Raw genomic sequence first — 20,801 nt, forward strand, 5'->3', positions numbered from 1 at the left:
ACAGGCTTACAGTTTAGACTTTAAGACACACTGGTTTTTAGCTGGCGAGTGACAGAACAGGAGGTATATGCTTTAAAAGTCTAGTGCAGAGAATGAGCTGGAAGGGAACAAGATTGAAGGCAAGGCGCTCAGTTGCCTGGATTGGGGTGGGAGACTGGAAGCAGAGAAAAGCAGGTGGATTTGAGAATTAAGGAGGCAGAATTGATACACCCTAGTGATAGGTGTTACAGAAGAGAAAAATCAGGTATGACACCCATACTTCTCACCTATAGTCCTCTAGATGAATTATGATAATACCAACATGACTCAAAAAGTTATTCGGAGCACGTGGGTGACTCAGTCATTTAAGCGTCCAACTCTTGATTTCCCCTCAGGCCCTGATTCCCACGTCAGGCTCTGTGCTCACAGTCTGGAACCTGCTCAGGATTCTCTCTCCCTCTCTGACCATCTCCTTCTCGTGCTCTCTCTCTCAAAATAAACATTAAAAAAAAGAGGGGGGGGAAGGAGTGAAGAAAGGGTTTATGGGTGCTGACAGGAGTTAAAAGTGGGAGAAGTTCAGGAGTCGGTTGGGTTCAATGGTGAAGCAGCTACGGGACTGAAGAGAACGGCCCTAGGAGGGAGAATGCAGACGAAGATGCCGAGGACGACATAACAGTAAGAAAAGCAACACTGAAGGGATGACGGAGGGAGAGGAGCCCAAAGAAGACTCTGGAGGGAGTCAGACAATTAGCCTCCCAAGAGGAGCACTGAGGGGCCTGTGGGTGGCTGCAGGGAACTCGAAGCCCCCATCAACCCTCCCGATGAGGTCAGAAACTAGGGTCCGGTGCGTTTAGAAACCAAGAAAGTAGAGCAACTCGTGATTGCCATCAGAGCCCGGCCTTTTGAGACCGGGGGGAGGGACGGAGAGGCTGGCGTCTGCAAGGGAAGCAGAATCCAGTAAGGTGTGAAACTGCAGATGAGAAAGACTCCTACGTGCTAAAATGCTCACAGCAGGGCTGGGAGAAAGGCAAAGGTTTAAGCAACAGAGTGGAGACATGGGGCTGTGATCCGGAACCCAGCAGGGACAGGACTGCCACTGAGAGCGTGGACGGAAGAGACGCAGACACCTCTGCGAACCACGTGTGGCAGAGCGGGGCCGCACTGCTCGTTCTGTGTATTCAAACTTCTCAGCTGGCATCCGTGAAGATGCTGTCACTCTATCTCAAAGTGGTGCTTGAACAGTCACTGGATTGAATAAAATTTAAAAGTTCCTTTAAAACAGAAGTTTTCGGTCTTTGTTATTTGCCAAATTCATTTGACCCTGGAACCTCATCCCCCATTTTTTTTTTTTTCTTGCTTAGTACCTAATTAAGGACGCTAAATTCAGTTGGAAACAAAGAAATAGAGTTCAGACTAAAATGGACTGAACTGCATCTCAGCATAATTTATATAAAAAAACTACCCAGAAAAGGTTAGGAATGTTAAGGGAAACAGACAAGCTGGCTTCTGCCCCTGAAGAGCTCGCAGTATCCCCACGGTGCTGGTGGCCGGTGGCGCTGCACCGGGGACTCCACGTGCATCATCTTGTTTCATCCCCGGAATAATCGCACGAAGTAGGGAAATGCCCCATTTTCAGACAAGGAAATGGTGCGGGAACGCGGTCACACAGCTGAGGACTCACTCCACACTGCTAGACTGCGGCAGACCAAGGGAGCTGACACGGACAGCAGATCTGGACCTTTCACAGTCTGTGCCACACAGACGACAGGATGAAGAAAAACGTAGTGATTTCTGCCATCATGACAGCTCTCACTGGCAGGACCACCACCACTGTCCCCCCCACCACAGAAAGAGGTGACTTTGTTTCAAGTCCCAATGCTGACAATCTGAAAGCCGCTAAAAAAGGCTAAGAATGAAGAAAACTATAGGGCACGGCCATTACAGTGACATTTTAAAAGGAAGTTTTAAAATACAGGACTCAAGTGAAAAAACCAAGTTCCTCTTTTTCTTTCAATACAACATTTTTGATGCTTCTCTGACCAAATAGCCCCGTCCCAACCCTTGGTCCGGGCCTGCAACTTGTTTTATATTTTCTCTTCTTTTTTTCTTTTTAAATGTTTTATTTATTTATTTATTTATTTATTTATTTTCGGGGGGGGGGGGCGGGAAGAGAGAGAGGGACAGAGAAAATCCCAAGCAGACTCCACGCTGTCAGTGCAGAGCCCAACATGGGGCTTGATCCCACAAAGCCAGGAGATCATGACCTGAGCTGAAATCAAGTGTCGGAGGCTCAACTGACTGAGCCACTCAGGAGTCCCTCATTCTGTATTTTAAACTGTGGCCTATGTTAAGGAACTTGCTCTTTTATGGTAGGCATCTCCTAGGAGTTAAGGACAAATTCAAATCACGCTTGTTATCTAAATCCTACCATCAGATAAAAACAATAATTTAACAGATAGAGACACTCCCTCAGCTAAGATCACCAAGAGACTGAAAAGTCTCCACAGTACTGCATTCCACAACTATCTCCTCAGATCTTAACAGACCTGTGTGAACAATAAGACACCTCATGTAAAACGTTACTAATTCTTCTCAAAAGAAATAAAGATTATAATTTTAAAAGCAAACAACCTCCCCCCAAAAGCTAGCTTTTACATAAGTGGCATTTGATATCTATGAACAAGATATGGTAGAAGATGCTAGAAGGCTAAGAGCCATAGCTTCTAGTCCTTGCCACTGCTACCAACTACCTTATGACTTTGGACAAGTTGCCAGGTGTCTCTGACCTCAGGTTGTGCATCTTTAGAGCAAAGGGCAGGACAAGGTGACCACAAGTCTCCCCTAGCTTACCATTCCACACCTTAGTATTCCGGGGCTAAGATTAGCAAATTGTATATCCAGAAACAAGTCAACTGGAATTGCACTACCCAGAGATAAGCACTGGGAACATTTTGATTTCCTGAATCTTCCATTCACCAAAGAGAATATTCCCAGAGCTATGTAGAAATTAGTAAATGAATGAACTAATTTCTCTTGTGCTGGACACTTAGGCTGTTTTGGATTTTCCACTGAATAGTATTTTGTAAAGTAACCCCTGAAACACTGAAGTTCTAAGAAAAGCCAGAAAACCGAGTCAAGACAACTGCCATGGTTATCTATCACTCAAGCAAACCTGGAGGGAAGAGGAGTAAACAGAAGTCCAAAGACGGCAGTTAGGTTGGGCCACAGGACACCATCTGCCTGCAGAAGCTGGAGACCGTTCATTTTAAAGAGAATCGGGATTATTAGGGATTAGAAAATAGTCTAACATATGAAGTAGTCTCTTGGCCCACATGGACTGTTCAGGGTCCTGTGGAGTGAAGTAACAGTGTTATGCTTAGTTTTAACAATAATACAGAAGCAGTCATTTCTCAAGTATTACTCGCCTCTCTAGCTGCCAGAACAATCGTAGTTAGTTGGGAGCGATCACCCCATTCGGCTAAGAATGTCAGTGTGAGAGCCTGAACGAAGATGGGGGAGATAAAATGCAGCCATCTCTTCTGGGGTATTGTCGTGCTTGCACCCGTTTCGACATCTCCTGGTCCATTTAAGAGTTTAGTTCGTTGAAACTAAATTAAAAAGAAAAAAGAGAGAAAGTAGTCCCAGCAGACAAATAAAAAGAGTACAAAATTACTTAATCTTTCTTTTAAAAATTGCTTAAATTCTATGGACTATGCTCCAAGAAACTAAAACTATGTAACCCCAGGGGCACCTGGCTCAGTCGGTTAAGCGTCCGACTTTGGCTCAGGTCGTGATCTCACAGTTTGTGGGTTCCGGCCACACGTTGGGCTCTGTGCTGACAGCTCACAGCCTGGAGCCCGCTTCGGATTCTGTGTCTCCCTGTCTCTCTGCCCCTCGCCCCCACCCCTTAAAAACAAACAAACATTAAAAATTACGTGACCCCCAAACTTCTCTTTTGAACCACTGGTCTCACACAGCAACACACACTATATTCTCAATTCTTCCGTTCCTCCACCACAAAATCAACCAATATTTACTGATCACTTACTATCCTAAATGCTGTGGGAAGAAACTTGTAGAATACAAACTACAGCTCCTGCTTTGCAAGAGCTTATAATCCCCTGAGGAACCTCATCCCATGAGGTTGACACTCTACCACATCCCCGTTCACTCAGCGTCTTATCACAGACAGCTCTAAGAATGCAAAGTGGGCAAAACAAGCTTCTATTTTTTTTTTTTTAACTTCTTTTGAGGAGCCCACATATATCACTCAGATACGGATAACCATGGAAAACCTCCGGATAATACTTATTCTTAGTGGAGTGCTTTTTCGGTCCAGACGTTTAGGAGCGCCATGACTTACTTCTTCATCCTTTTTCTTTAATTCTGCTTGAACTTCTTCCAGTTCCTCTTGACCCTCATCTGGACTCATTTTTAAGCCTTCTCGAAGCATTCTAATGCCAAAAATGGCAAATAATGCAGTGGAAACATAGTACGTATACACCCTGGGGATGACTGTGGTGGCATAGCCGAACAAAACTGGAAGAAAATGCAGAGTATGGACAATTAGCATGCGTCTCATAATTCTGATTATGAGAAATCATAACTGAACATTGTCCTCAAGGAAAAGCTCATCTAAAACATAATAACCCGGCTTGCCACATGTCATGTCAACTTTAGGTAGAAAGTTAACTCTGATGCCCTCTAAGGAGTCGGACATCCTGTAACCTGGAAGCTATACCACTTTCATACGCAAGTGATATTTCTTCATCACAAGTCTTTAAATTGCAAACTTCTTTAGTGAAGAATCATGACAAGATTCTCAAATGATAGGTATGATTCAAACTCTGCTCCTTTGTAATTATTTCAATATATCTGATAAAAGAAAACAAATCATTGCTATAACATACCCTAAAATAACATTTACAACAGACTCAAATTTATTCAGTATCGTTCTTTCCTACCATTAAAGAAAAGAGGACCACTGTATAAGTTATACCAAAAAAACCTTGGAACTGTATCAAGAACCCAAATCCTAACCATGAAACACATTTATACCAGCGTTATCAGTTCAGTAGTTAAAACTTAAAAACTACAGAAGGGCCAGAGGAGATTTTTCATACAAATAATAAATGCAATTATCCTTTACTTCACATGCTCTTTTTATAAAATGGGTACAACACTTCAAAATCTGGATGAACGCCAAATGTATAACTGCACAGGTAAAATAGTCCCAGGTCACTATAATTACAAAATTCAAGATTTTAAAATCATGTTTAGAAACACATCACATCTACGCTTATGTGTATGTCTACATTCTAATTATATGTATAAACATATACATTTGTATATATGTATATGTACACACACAATACAGACCTATTATTTTCTAGCTCTATCCAGTGAAAAGGCCAAAAAGCAAAGACATCTCAGTAATGAGGCCACTTGACATCCATTCTTGGCTTCTCACACCACTCCCCACTAAAAGCCTCCTCAGAAAAATGGCTAATTCCAGGCCTATGCAGACCAGGAACAAGCTGAACTTGTGCTATCTTGCCGTACTAGAAAGTACGGAGGAGCAAAACCAATGATGGGAACATGACGCAAGGACATGGGAGCTGGCTTGGAGGGGCTTCCCCCAGCCAAATCTGGGGCAATTGAAGCAATATAATTAGGTAATTAATTATAACCCACTGAAAACAATGAATCCCCAAGTTTATACTGACAACAAAGAGATAAACGAGTGGGATGGGAAGGAGAGCTCTGTGAGCGTAGTATGCCAGGCCTGCTGGACACGGGGATGGGCTACTAGAATCAGAAAGCCATCATTCTGCAATTATCAAGGTAAATTGAGATCATGGAAGAATCATTAACCCTAAACAATGGGGAACAGGGGATCCGTACAGTCTTATTTAAAGTGTCTCCCTAAAGACTGCATATTAGTTGCAGGGAAAGAGAAAAAGACAGGACGCAAGAAAAATCTTGACGTCACTGAGGGACAGACGGACATCTTGTTCTTCCAGATGTGACGTTCTCAGAGGGACAAATATCACCTATGCAGTATTCTGGTCAAAAATGCATTACCTTAATCTAATTATGAGGAAACAGCAGAAAAACACAAAATGAGAAGCAATCCATTAAAAGGGGAGGGGCTGTCTTCTTTAAAAAATGTTAATATCGGGGCGCCTGGGTGGCTCAGTCGGTTGAGCATCCGACTTCGGCTCAGGTCACGATCTCGCGGTCCGTGAGTTCGAGCCCCGCGTCGGGCTCTGTGCTGACAGCTCGGAGCCTGGAGCCCGCTTCGGATTCTGTGTCTCCCTCTCTCTCTGCCCCTCCCCTGCTCCTGCTCTGTCTCTCTCTCTCCCAAAAATGAAAAAACATTAAAAATTTAAAAAAAAAAAAAAAATGTTAATATCGTAAAACACAAGAAAAGGCTGTCGAAGTGTTTCCGATTAAAAGACTAAAAAAGAGGGGCACCTGGATAGTTCAGTTGGTTGAGGGTACAACTATTGATTTTGGCTCAGGTCACAATCCCAGGGTTGTGGGGTCAGAGCCCTGGGTCGGAGCCCCATGTGTGGAGCCTGCTTAAGATTCTTTCTCTCTCTCCCCCTCTCTCTCTCTCACCGCGCCCCCCCCCCCCCCGCCCCATCCCGGCTCACACATTCTCTAAAAATAAAAAAACTTAAAATAAAAAAAAAGACTAACAAACTAGTAAGACCCAAATGTAATACCTGACCTAGACTAGCTCCTCCTCTATGGGAGGGGGAAAAACTGCTACAGAGGATATTAAATCAACTGACAAAACTAAAATACAGATGGTAAAGCATGTATCCATCTATTCCTGTATATGAAGATATATGTGTATATTTATCTACTTTATGTATCTGCATATATAACATGTACATGTCATATATATATAAATATATAAATTACATATGTAACTACACATATAATTTTACTTAGATATAGACAGGTAAGTCACACAGGCTAAAGCACTGGGGTAAAATGCTAACAACACTGAATTTGTATAAAAGGTGTACAGGTGTTCTTTGTACTATTTTATTTTTGCAACTTTGTAAATTTAAAATATTTTCCATAAAAGGTTTTAAAATTTAAAAATGGAATGTAGTGAGCCTTTTTAAATCTCCTAAACTCAGTTTTCCTTCTATCTTCAGATAGTCTTAAAATGAAAACACCCTGATACTTACTGATCCTTATAGAGCCATCTTTTCTGCCTTCTGCCTGACATCTCCATGGGAGAGCAAAAAAACTACTTGGCATTGTAACTTTTTCTTCTCCTGGTTACTCTCCCTCTATTTCCTATTTCTTTGGAAACTTTCCCTCAGATACTCAAGCACTTTTGCTCTGGGAACAGTGAGATGTTACTTCTCATTAAGCATGGACTTTGCAACCAGTCAGAACAGAGCTACAAACGTACTGGTCCTTCTACATCGTGGCAGTGCTGAAGTTCCAAGAAAAATCTGGAGTGAATATAGAGATATGGGACTCACAGAGTTTTAGGTAATTAAACTGAGAACACTCAGCACAAGGACATTAGTGTGAAGGGGAAAAAAATGGGCCAAGGATACAATGGTGGGGGATGTGAATATTTACTGGTACAAAGTGTTTTCGAAGAGGAACAGAAATATAACGATAAGCACATGGTGTCACAGAAGCCAAGAGAATAAAATGGTGGGGAATGCCCGTGAATGTGGCCTGCGGGGGCTCACTGGAACGAAAACTGAGCTCTAATAAGGGAAGCTGGTTACTGAAGCCTTTGCAAAGATGTCAGAAGCAGAAATCAGATTACAAGTGGCTAAGGAGTGAAATGGGAGAAAGAGCAGTGTGTGCTCAGAATATGAGGAGGAAGAGCAGAGTAGTAAACTCGACTCTAACATGGGGGCGCCTGGGGGGGGCTCAGTCCGTTAAGCGTCCGACTTTTGATTTCAGCTCAGGTCATGATACCGTTCGTGGGATTGAGCCCTGCATCAGGCTCCATGCTGACAGTGCGGAGCCTGTTTGGGACTCTCTCCCTCTCTCTCTATCCCTCCCCCACTCACGTTCTCTCTCTTAAAGTACATAAAAACATTAAAAAAAAACCTCTGAAGTACACAGGATTCTCATCATGCTGTTGTCAAATGGCACAGAGGGGCTAGGTAAATGCCCCCAGCTAAGTGAGGGGCTGAGCAGGAATGTGACCCCCCGCCCCGCCCCCCCCATGCTTAGCCCTCCACTGGCGTATAAGAGACAAGAGCTGCAAATGTGCAATCTCCGAACCGGGACTGACATACTCCCAGAGATTCTCAAAGACTTCACGAGGGGACACAGATGAATATTTTGCAAAGGAATCTATTTCCAGAAGTTCAACTTCCATAGGTTCTCTTTCCTAAAATTCATCTGCCTAAAAACATGCTTGTGGTTAAGGAGTCCTGCCGGCTTCCCTTTCTCACATCCCTTCTTGGTTGCCGTCTGTCTCCTTTACAAAGATGCCTTTTACCCAGCCTTCTATGGTGCATTTCCCCACAGTACGGAAAAATAGATGTCCTCGGGGAGCAGAGAGGGGGTCTAAACTACCGGTGTCTTCAATCAAGGCATAAATCAGACACAGGGCTTTGGGGCTTCCCTGTCTTATGCAAGTTTCTGGTAAGGTCATGACATCAGAAATAATGGCATTATGTTTGTTGGAACTAATGGTCATGGCATTAGAACTAGGGTACCTGCAGGGCCCCTGGGTGGCTCAGTCGGTTAAGCGTCTGACTTTGGCTCAGGTCATGATCTCATGGTTCATGAGTTCAAGCCCCACATCTGTGGTGACAGCTCAGAGCCTGGAGCCTGCTTCGGATTCTGTGTCTCCCTCTCTCTCTGCCCCTTCCCTGCTCACGCTCTGTCTCTCAAAAATAAACAAACATTAAAAAAAAAAAAGAAAAGAAATAGGGTACCTGGGCCTTGATAGGAATGACAATTTTCACTGAGAAATTGTGCCTCTTTCATTCCCCAACCAGTGTAAACAATGCATGTTCCCTAAGGCAGAGTCTTGTTACACGAAGCAAAGAGATCATCAGAAGGAAATACTACAGCCCTCAGTGTCTTACTTCGCCCTTGTGGCACTCTCATAGCTGGGTGCCATGCCTAATCCAGCCACCTATCATCCATTTTAGAAGAATTCTAAAGCAGATTGTTGTCATGGGGATGCATATCATGTTCATTTATTTTTTTTTTAATTTTTTTTCTTTATTTATTCTTGAGAGAGAGACAGGGTGTGAGCCGGGGAGGAGCATAGAGAGAGGGAGAAACAGAATCTGAAGCAGGCTCCAGGCTCTGAGCTGTCAGCACAGAGCCCGACGTGGGGCTCAAACTCACAGACTGCGAGATCATGACCTGAGCCGAAGTTGGACACTCAACCGACTGAGCCACCCAGGCGCCCCATCATGTTCATTTAAATTCAAAAACCAAGTCAAATGCTTTGTGACCGAGAGTCACAGGATTAGATGATTTACTATGGACCTACTAGAACTGCTATAGCAATCAGGTAACGTGGCAGACATTTTCCATAAACTGAATGAGCTATATCTGCAGCTCCAAGGTTCTGGCAAAAATGTACTTAAAATATGTGATGTGATACAATTTTTAAATAAAATCCTTTATTGGCAAAAGTACACACAAATGAACAATATTTCAATTTTCTCAATTATTTCTAAATATAGCCAGTTAAACAAAGTACTCCTAAGTAAAAGACTAACATGTAGGGGCAACTGGGTGGCTCAGCCAGTTAAGCATCCAACTTTGGCTCAGGTCATGACATCATAGTTCATGGGTTTGAGCCCCGTGTCCAGCTCTGTGCTGACAGCTCAGAGCCTGGAGTCTGCTTCGGATTCTGTGTCTCCCTCCCTCTCTGCCCTTCCCCTTCTTGAGCTCTCTCTCAAAAGTAAATAAACATTAAAAAAAAATAGGGGTGCCTGGGTGGCTCGGTTAAGCGTATGACTCTTGATTTCAGCTCAGATCATAATCTCATGAGTTTGTGAGATCAAGCCCCATCTCGGGCTCTGTGCTGATAGAACACATTCTCTCCCTCTCTGTCTGCCCCTCCCCACTTGTGCTCGCTCTCTCTCTCTCTCTCTCAAAATAAAGGAATAAGCTTTAAAAAAATAAAGATCAGAACTGAGGCGACACCCTGCTTAATTCTATCAACAGAAATATTCATCCAAGGACACATAAGCTAATTTAAAGAGAACAGTTCTATCATTTCATTAAAAGATGCATTTCCAAACTTTAAAAAAATGTGTTGGGTAGTGTGATATATTAGCTAAATATACGTAATATGAACGTATGTAGTTTGTGATATAGTTTGCTTTGATCAACTGTACTATTAATAACTATAATCTGTAAAAAATATTAACATTTGAAGACTTAACAAAGGAAACTATCAGTATCTTTTTTTTTTTAATTTTTTTTAAATGTTTATTTTTGAGACAGAGAGAGACAGAGCATGAACAGGGGAGGAGCAGAGAGAGAGAGGGAGACACAGAATCCGAAGCAGCCTCCAGGCCCTGAGCTGTCAGCACAGAGCCCGACGCGGGGCTCGAACTCACGGACCATGAGATGGTGACCTAAGCCGAAGTCGGACGCTTAACAGACTGAACCACCTAGGCGCCCCTATCAGTCTCTTTTAAAATTCACTTTATATGCAAATTTTTGCTGCAGATAAATGACAGTGTGATCCATAAGAGATTTTCAAGGAGAAAGTCATAATCATTAGGGTAAAATTCTATGAGGAAAAATATACCAGAAGTTAGATCTCTGCAACCCCTTGAACTTAAGATGACATGCCTTAGATAACTTCCACATGAGAGGGGTGCAGTTTTTCCAAATGAGACACAAGGAAAGTCTGCAGACCACCGCACCAGCCTACAGCACAGGTGCGCAGCGTGGCCAGCGGGAAGGGGAGACAGGTGAGGGCAGGGCAGGAGACCAAGGCGGCCCTCAGCTGAGGAAAAGGAAGTGACCAGAGAGAAGAGGTGGGGGAGCCCAGGGCACCGGTTTCTGAGGAGGGAACAGGCAGAGAGGCCAGCTTTCAAGCTACCCTCAAAGTGAGAGAAGTTTAAAAAATAAAATCCTCTGATACTATTCATACTCCTTCCGAACGATGACTTCACCACTTAACAACTCTCTCCACTCTCCTATTTCCTGTGTCAGAATTTCCTTTGGAAGAAAAAAATTGTTTTTATTATGAAATATGATTAATGCTTTAACTTCTAAAATGTGTAAAGTGGTCAAATTATTTTAATCAGTAAAATACTCTTTTACTTTAGGTTTAAAACAACTTTAACTTGGACGGGTGTCCAAGCAGCAAGAAACAGAACTTGTTCTCTACATGAAGAACTAAGCTTCAGACGTGAGAGATGCTGAGGGGCAGAGGACCGAGCACCTGCAATATAGGATCTCACTTAACACAGACCACAACCCTACAAGGGAAGTAGGCTTTATCCTCTCTGTTCTACAGACACGGACACTGAAGCTCGCAGGTTAAGGAACTTATCATTAGGCCACTACCCGGCATCAGACTCCAAACCAAGTCTGGCTATAAGGGGAAGCTCCCGGCTTTCCTCCCAGCTTGGGGTGGCTTTGGACTTAGAGACTCCACTCTGTTTAATTATTTAGTGTTAACGTTTACTTTCGCATGGTCTAATTCTTTGAAAAAATGAAGCCTGTAGAATAGAAACACAAACTGGGAGTCTAAGAACATTTCAGCCCTTTATTATAATGGGGTAAGAACAGCGTAACCAAACACAGTAACTACGAGATGTCCTTCAACAGTTACTGGTTTCCAACATGTCCCTGAAATGTATTTGAGTCCTGTTTCTAAGATATCAGATATAAACCTATCTGGACTGAAAAGGAAAAAAAGCCAGGATACACACAGTCATAGCAAGGATAAAAACTAGTGAAGAAATGAGAAGTATGTGTCTTGGCTGTGAATAGCTGAAAATTTAACTTTAAAAGCGCAACATGGTTTTCAGCGGTTTATGTACCGATACCATATTCTGTTTACTAAATTCTGGAACTCTGGGAACCAAACTGCAACCCAACTAGCTGGATGATTCCATGACTCAACGGCCCACACCACACTGTCTCCTTAATCCACTGAAGTCATTAGGAGGAAAGAGCACACTCACCTGATAAGCACGTCATCAGGCCCAGGGCAAGCATGGCCCCAGCCAACACCGTCAGCCGGTTATAGCGCATGGCCATGATGGCGGCTATGAAAAATGTCTTATCGCCCAGCTCAGATACAATAATAACTGATATGGCAGCGACAAATGCATGGATAAATCCCAAATTTGTCTGGGTAGCTGGATCTTCTTTATTGGAATGAACCGGGGCAGCTGGTGTAAATCCTTTCTGAAATAAAAAATATATATATATATATATATATGTATGTATCAGCTACTTCTTGAAAAAAATCATTACTTAAAATTGTTTTATTTTTGAATGCGAATTAAGGTTTTTTCTGGCCATTAGACTTATTTCCTGCCTAAGCACTGTGAAAGCCATTTTTAAAAAAAAATTTTTAATGTTGGGGCGCCTGGGTGGCTCAGTCGGTTGAGCGTCCAACTTGAGCTCAGGTCATGAGCTCACAGTCTGTGAGTTCGAGCCCGCGTCCAGCTCTGTGCTGACAGCTCAGAGCCTGGAGACTGCTTCGGATTCTCTGTCTCCCTCTCTCTCTGACCTTCCCCCGTTCATGCTCTGTCTCAGTCTCAAAAATAAATAAACACTGAAAAAAATTTTTACTTATTTTTGAGAGAGAGCAAGAGACAGAGTATGAACAAGGGAGGGACAGAGAGAAAGGAGACACAGAATCCAAAGCAGGCTCCAGGTTCTGAGCCTGATGCGGGGCTTGAACTCACAAACCAGGACCTCATGACCAGGGCTGCAGTCAGATGCTTGACTGACTGAGCCACCCAGGTGCCCCACTCTGAAAGCCATTTGTAATGACCAAAACCTCTAGCTGATGGATGCCACAATGCAGATCCAAGTACAAGTCTACAAAATAATTTTTTTATTTTTTTATTTATTTTTTTTTTTTTTAAATTTTTTTTTTCAACGTTTTTTTTATTTATTTTTGGGACAGAGAGAGACAGAGCATGAACGGGGGAGGGGCAGAGAGAGAAGGAGACACAGAATCGGAAACAGGCTCCAGGCTCCGAGCCATCAGCCCAGAGCCTGACGCGGGGCTCGAACTCATGGACCGCGAGATCGTGACCTGGCTGAAGTCGGACGCTTAACCGACTGCGCCACCCAGGCGCCCCCAAAATAATTTTTTTAAAAAAAAGAGTAGAGACCAGCTATAGCCCCATACTAAAACTACCTTATTTTCTAAGTATTTGTGATTTGAGATTTAGTTCTCAGCTATGTCTCATTCAAATTTTTACTTGTAACTTGAGTGGAAGAGCCAGGTATGTTTATCAAGCATTCAGGTAATGGAAAGCTGAGAGAAATTCCGTTAACACTTTAGAGGACAAAGTAGGTTCCAGAAAGCTCTCAACAGACTAGAGCAAGAAATGGCTCCAGCTAAGATGAGGTTTAATATAACTGGATATAAAAATATATAACTTATTCAACACCAAAAAACCCCCAATAATTTGATTAAAAATGGGCAGAGGACCCGAACAGGTATTTTTTCCAAAGACATCCAGATGGCCAAGAGACACATGAAAAGATGCACCACATCACTCATCAGGAAAAGGTAAATCAAAACCGTAATGAGGTGTCACCTTAATCTGTCAGAATGGCTAGAATAAAAAAGACAAGAAATAACAAGTGTTGATGAGGGTGCAGAGAAATGGGAATGAACCCTCATGTGCCTGGTGGGAATGCAAACTGGTGCAGCCACTGTGGAAAACAGAATGGAGGCTCCTCAAGAAATTAAAAATAGAACTACCCTAAGACCCAGTAATTCCACTACTGGGTATTCACCCAAAGAAAACAAAAACACTAATTTGAAAAGATATATGCACTCCTATGTTCACTGCAGCATGACTGACAATAGTCAAGACAGGGAGGCAGCCTGTGTCCATCAACAGATGGATGAATAAACATGTGGTACACACACACAGTGGAATATTACTCGGCCATAAAAAAAGATGAGATCTTGTCATGTGCAGCAACACGGATGGACCTAGAGGGTATTAGGCTAAGTGAAATAAGGGAAAGACAAACACATGTGGAAGACCAAAACAAATGGATAAACAACAACCATGAACAGAGTCATAATTACAGAGAACTGATGCCTGCCAGGGAGTTGGAGGTAGGGGGATGGGCAAAATGGAGTGAATAAGTCACGGGAATAAAAGGTACAGCACAGGGACTATAGCCATGGTACTATGGTAGACATGCATGGTGACAGATGGCAGCTACACCTGTGAGGTAGCATAACACAGTTGTTGAGTCCCTGTGCTGTGCGCCTGAGACGAATATAACACTGTGTCCACCTCACTTCAATAAAAAAATTAAAAACTATTAAAAAAATAGACATAGATAGCTGTATATACGGATGGTCCTAGGCTAAAGTCTAAAAATATCCTAGGAGATGTAATGTGGTCTAATAAAAAAGATAAACCGAAGTCTTGGTCAGCATTAATAAGGTCGTTTTAAGCTGAAAACGTGACCAAGCTCAAAACAAACAACAGGCACTTCAAGTACTTGAAATAGTGGCAAATCCATTATTCTGTGCTGCTCAGTTCTTACCGAAGTTTTGTATGGCTCTGGGGCAGCACCATGAAGAAGGCACTGCCCCCCCGAAGATCATCCCAGACAGAAGAGGCTCTAAAACCAGGGACTGGCAAGCTACCGTGGGGCCAAGTCCAGCCTGTGTCAGCTAAGAGTGTTTTTTGTATTTTCAAGGGGTTGCAAAAAATAAAAACAAAGAGGGACGGAAGGAGGAGGGCTGGAAGAAGGAAAGGAAAATTATGCAACAGAGACCTTAAGTAGCTTCAAAACCTAAAGTATTATCTGGGTCATTAAAAAAAGTTTGCCAACTCGGGCTCCAAAACAATCAAATGAGGGATTAGGAAGGACTGGGGGCCTCTGTTCCAATAACCGCAAAAGTCTCTATGTGTGTATTTACTCTGTATGATCGCAAGAGGTAGAACTAAAAGGCCCGGGGTGGGGGGGGGCGCCTGGGTGGCTCAGTAGGTTGAGCATCCGACTTCGGCTCAGGTCACGATCTCTCAGTCTGTGAGTTCGAGCCCCACGTCGGGCTCTGTGCTGACAGCTCAGAGCCTGGCGCCTGTTTCAGATTCTGTGTCTCCCTCTCTCTGACCCTCCCCCACTATGCTCTGTCTCTCTCTCAAAAATGAATAAACGTTAAAAAAAAAAAAAAAGTCCCAGGGGACCAGGGGAGGGCGGCACCTGGGTGGCTCAGTCATTTAAGCCTCTGACTCTTGATTTTGGCTCAGGGTTCATGAGTTTGAGCCCCACATTGGGATTCTCTATGTGTGTATGTGTCTGTTTGTCTCTCTTTCTCTCTCTCCCTCCCCTCCCCTACGCACATGCTCACTCTCTCTCAAAATAAATAAATAAAACTTAAAACAAACGTCACAGGTAGCAGGTTTGGTGGCAGGTTTTAGCTTAACACAGGGAAAAGATTTCTACCCCCAGAGAGCCACCTGAAGCCGAGCTGGGCTGCTAGAGAAGGTAGGAAATTCCCTGCTCAAGGTCAGCATTCCAGGGAAGAGAAGGACCACTTACAGGAAAATTCTCAGTGTGCATGTCGACATATTCCTCAACTAACAACGTAAACTTGTCCCATTCCACAGTGAAGATCAGCAAGATTTAAGCATTTATGAGACTACAACTTTGAGCTACAAACTGGGGAAATTTAACATTTTAGAAAATATTTGGTATTAGGACTAAATCAAGAAGGACAGCCTTGGAAGTCGGCTCTTGAAGAAGTACCATTCACAGAAATTCTGGCCTTCTCTCCATTACCATCTTAGTTCCATCTATGCCGATGTTTCTTTAAAAATGAGCTTCCTTTCTCTTCAAATACTCTACAGTCATTAAGCATCAAAAAAAATATATATAAGCATTGCAACTTGGCTCTCATTAATGCAACCATTCTCCTCTCTGATATACCTTTTGTATGAAGAAACGTCTCTGTAAAGTATGTATCATCTGAAATCCAAGAAAATGTTTAGGAATAAATATACGTTGTTTATGATCAATTAGGTCCAAGCTCAAACAGAAAATGTTTACTTTTAAAAACAAAACAGTGACCAAAACTACATATTTTTATGGCTTTATAATTCCCTGCTATAAAACCTTGGTCACATTACTTCGCCTCTCTGTTGCTCTGTGAAAAATGAAGACGACAAAATAAAACTTGCCTCCTGAGTATGACAAGAGAAAACAAAAAACTATATACTCTTAAAAACTTGCTATATACAGAACACAAGAAACTCAACTTGCAGCTTGGATATCCAAAAAGATAAGTGTGAAACCGCCAACCACGGTGAAAAGAATGTAAAACCAAAGTATCAGGGTATTGTGGAGATCAATTTTTAAAACTTAAAGTGCTAATAATAGGGTCGAAAATTATCAGCTACCATGCGTTTGCCGTCAAATGCCTAAGTGCTTACTGTGTGCAAGGAGCACGTCCTTTTTCTAACTCACCTTCTGGGTGACTTGTAATGGTTTAGTATGTGCTCTGCTATCAAAATGCCTGGGTCCACAGCCAAGGCATTATCAGTCGACCTTGGGCCAGGAGGTCTGCCTCCCTGTGACTCAAGCCCCACTGTAAGATGAGGGGTACCTACATTTACAGACTTGCTGTGAAGACTGAGTTAGTAACACATAAAGCTGTTAGGATGATGCCTAGGACACAGCAAGGGCTCAGCTACAAACAGTTATCTCAGCACACCACAACACAACCAGTTTAATCTCTGTAAAACTAGGTTCATCGTGTTACCTCACTGTTTTAAGAATGAGCCTTACGGTCCATATGGAAGGATAAATAAGCCAGAGGAGCTTATTTATTACTATTATTAATAATATTATTAATAGTATTAATAGAAAATACTGCAAGCCACATAATTTAAATTTTCTGGTAGCCACATTTTAAAAAGTAAAAAGATAAAACTTTTTTTTTTTTTTTAAGTTTCTACTTCTTTATTTGAGAGAGAGAGAGAGAGCACAAGCGGGGGATGGACAAACAGAGAGGGCAAGAGAATCCCAAGCAGGCTCCATGCTGTCAGCATAGAGTCCGATGCGGACCTCAATCTCAAGAACCATGAGATCATGACCTGGGCCAAAACCAACAGTCGGATGCTTAACCAACTGAGCGAGCCACCTAGGCGCTCCCAAATAAAATTATTTTTAACAATATTTCCAATATATCCAAGATACTACTCTGGAAGCATAGCATTCTTTTTATTTTTATTTCCACACTAAGTCTTCAAACACTGTTGTCGATCTACTTGCCACACCCATCTCACACACATCTCAATGTGAACTAGCCACGTTTCAAGTGCGTAAGAACCGCCATGGCTCATGGCTCTGGTTCTGGGCAGTGCAACACAAGAGCACGTGAAGGTTTTGGTAACCACAAGCCTTCAACGATGTAGCCCTACTGCCCCTCCTACCCCCTTTTCATTATTCATCTTGATTCCTCAAGATCCAACTTACACAGAACCTCATGAGAAAGGCCTAACCCAACAACTCCAGCCCCTAATGATCCTGTTCCCCTCAAGTAAAAGTGAATGCATACTGTGGACAATGTGTCATGGCAGGCATATGATTGAAACAAAGTTTAAGATAGGAACACTCAGGGAGTTATTTTTTTTGTGTTAGAAGCATGTATAAATATAATGTTATAGTTTGTAATAATAAAAGACCAAATAACACAATGTCCATCAATAGGGAATTGGTTAAATAAATGGTAGCTTATTAGAATACTATATTCTAAAACATAAGTGAGGAATCAGGATCTTTTATATATATTAATAAGGAAAAACCAGTAAGATATTTTTAAGTTGGAAAAAAGCATGCATTATGTATATACAGTCATCGTATGTATGTCTGTGGAGGGGCACAGAGGTAGGTAGGTGTATATAGCATGTATACAGTTGTTATCGCATGCCAAATCTCAGCAAACAGTTACCAGTGGGTGTTTACAGGGAAGAAACCAGGATGACTAGAATAGGGGTCGACAAACATGTTCTTAAAGGGCCAAATATTTAATCTCATGGACCACAAAGTATTTGTGATAACTACCCAATCAGATGCTGTAGCTTGACAACAGCCATGGATAATACTTTAACGAATGGGCATGGCTCTGTTCCAATAAAAAAACTTTATTTACAAGACAAGGAGCCTGTGGTAAACTGCAGTTTGCAGACCCCTGAACCAGAACACCAGAGGAGGAGACATACTGTTTCACTCTACATGCTTCTGTACCTTTTGAGTTGTTTTTATTTTTTTAACCATGCACATAATTACAAACACCTGTTGTGTACCACTTCAAAAAGATCTCTTGACCCAATCTCTTACCCCCCTTACAGAGAACCAGTTCCTTGAAGGCTGCAACTGGCTTCAGGCAGGTCCAACCAGAAAAGTAAGAGCTCTGTACTTATTCACTACCCGGAAGTATGGAGAAGTTAACACCTGTGGGGCAACCTTTGGCCAGTGGGGGAAGTCGGCCCTGAAATTCATTTCATAAGCCTCCTTCAAATTCTCAGCAGGATTCAGTACGAGCCACGCACGGAGTGATTACCTTGAAAATACATTGGGGTGCATGCACTTACCTCATTCCCAGGACTGACCATTTGAAAGAATGCAGGCATGTTCTGAGAACGGGGAGTAAACCATCAGATGAATGGCTGGGGTAAGATAAGAAAGATAAGTTGAGCCCAGACTGAAAATCCTGTGTGTTCAGACTGGCCCAGAGGCAAGCAAGAAGCCCTTAAAAGTTTGAGTAGATGTCACAAATATGATTAAGGCATTATGACTAACAGATCAGGGCAGAAAGCAGAGAATGGTAGCCACTGGACCAATTCATGAGGAGGTCAGCTGCATAAGACCAATGTTGAAGACAAGTTAGGGAAGGGAAAATTCTGCACCTGAAGGACAGGGAAAACATCAACATAACTTTAAATGGAGGGGGGGGCAGGAATCAAAGATGATGGTAAGGTTTTCTGCTGGGTTTACTGGGAGAAATATTTGTATTCCTACAAAGCATGTGGGACAGAGGAATAAAAATAAGGGGTTTGGTTTCAGACACATTCAACATGAGGTGGTAAAAAGCATTTCAAATGAAGGTTTCCAAGAGGCCATCAGAACCAGGATTCCTGATTTGAAGCCAGCACAGCCTCAAGGTAAGTGTCTGACTGCTGGCAGCCTAAATTGATCAGCCAGAGCCCTGCAGGCAGAGATTTCCAAGGCAGAGGGAGATTAGAGTAAGTGGAAACAATGAGACTTAGAGAATGTCTATACTTAGGGAAGGAGGAGGAGGAGGAAACAAAAGAACAACAAAACTGTCTTGGATATTTATAGAGCAGGCAGGCAAGCACCACAGATGGTCCAGTTGGGGGCAGTCACCATTCGCTGAGCGACTAACTAGATGCCAAGTATTTTCATTGCTTTTCTTGATACTCAGAAACCTGAGAACTATTATCCCAAATGAACATAAGAAGATGGAAACTTATGAAGATCCAAGTCCATACAGCCAAAATGGGGTAGGACTCTCAAAGAGGAGGGTTAACAGTGCGAAATGACCCCTGGGGGAGGCAGGTCGGTAGGCTTTAGGTATTCTTCAAAAACAGTTCCAATGAAAAGACAGCAACCAAAGTCGGATAAGGAAAGACTAAAGCAAAGTGAAGAAGCCGCTAAATCCCTAGTTAGAAATTTGGTCTGTAAAACTGAAGAGGAGAAACCAACACAGGCAAGTAGTTAAATTAACAGCCTTGTTTCCCCTTTACCAAATAGGAAAAAGCTGCGGCCATGTGTCAGCACACAGGAAGGAGCCGAGGAAAGGGAGAGAATAAAGGTACTGAGGAAGGAAAGTACCGGAAGTCAGAAGAGAACAGGCACATGGACACAGAGCAGAGGCACGGAACGGATGCCAGTCTTGTCCCATACGTGGAGAGAGGCAGAAAGTGTGCGCACAGAAGCACTTATGTCGGCGTTACAGGAGGGTTGCATGCAGGGACTGCATTCTGGTATCCACTATCCAGTTACATTAGAACAAAGCAAGAAATGAAGCACCAGTGTTTTCCTTGGTATAGAAACCACTATTTCAGTATTTTAATTTGGGTTTGAGATGCAAATGATTTACATCTTGAGAGCAGAGTCAACACCTCATAACTGAAAAAAAAAAATTGCTGAATAAAACTCATCTTTACTCAAAATTAGTTTCAAATGAAAAAACTGGGGCGGGGGGGGAGGGGGGGAAGAGGAGTTCCCTCATTTAAAAAGTACTCTTTTATGCTTTCCTGACCTTCAAGAGAAGAAAATGACAATGAAAACAGTAATTCCTACTGAGTCCTACAGTTCAAATGAACACGTGAGGGCGAGAACATGAAAGCTTGATGGGAATCTCCAGCTACACGTGACAAAACCAGCGAAGAGAGGAAGACGCTTCCTGTGAAACCAAATCTAGGCAGCTACCCAGAAAGAGACTGATCTAGCAAGAACACAAAAATAAAATCGTTCAACAAAAGTTATCACACAACAGGTGAAATTATTTGGAGATACAGAAGTCTAGAGGAAAATGCTTAGAATGGGCTCAGAACTGTCTCCTTGCCATTATTTTATTGTATCAGTCAGAA

The 20,801-nt window shown here is 42.6% G+C and overlaps 1 protein-coding gene across 1 annotated transcript in view; it reads right to left on the minus strand.

Annotated features, from left to right (window-relative positions):
• TMEM165 (transmembrane protein 165) overlaps positions 1 to 20,801 on the minus strand; it is a 28,249-nt gene that overhangs the window by 2,303 nt on the left and 5,145 nt on the right. Inside the window, exons 2-4 of the mRNA XM_019469579.2 lie at positions 12,153 to 12,378; positions 4,343 to 4,518; positions 3,405 to 3,587 (exon numbers count right to left, since the gene is read on the minus strand). Of these exons, the coding sequence (XP_019325124.2) occupies positions 3,405 to 3,587; positions 4,343 to 4,518; positions 12,153 to 12,378 (585 nt within the window). The remainder of the gene's footprint in view (positions 1 to 3,404; positions 3,588 to 4,342; positions 4,519 to 12,152; positions 12,379 to 20,801) is intronic.

The sequence above is a fragment of the Panthera pardus genome, unplaced genomic scaffold (genome assembly GCF_024362965.1).
Source record: "Panthera pardus isolate Hobbes unplaced genomic scaffold, ASM2436296v1 HiC_scaffold_13, whole genome shotgun sequence".
In the NCBI taxonomy this organism is placed as follows: Eukaryota; Metazoa; Chordata; class Mammalia; order Carnivora; family Felidae; genus Panthera; species Panthera pardus.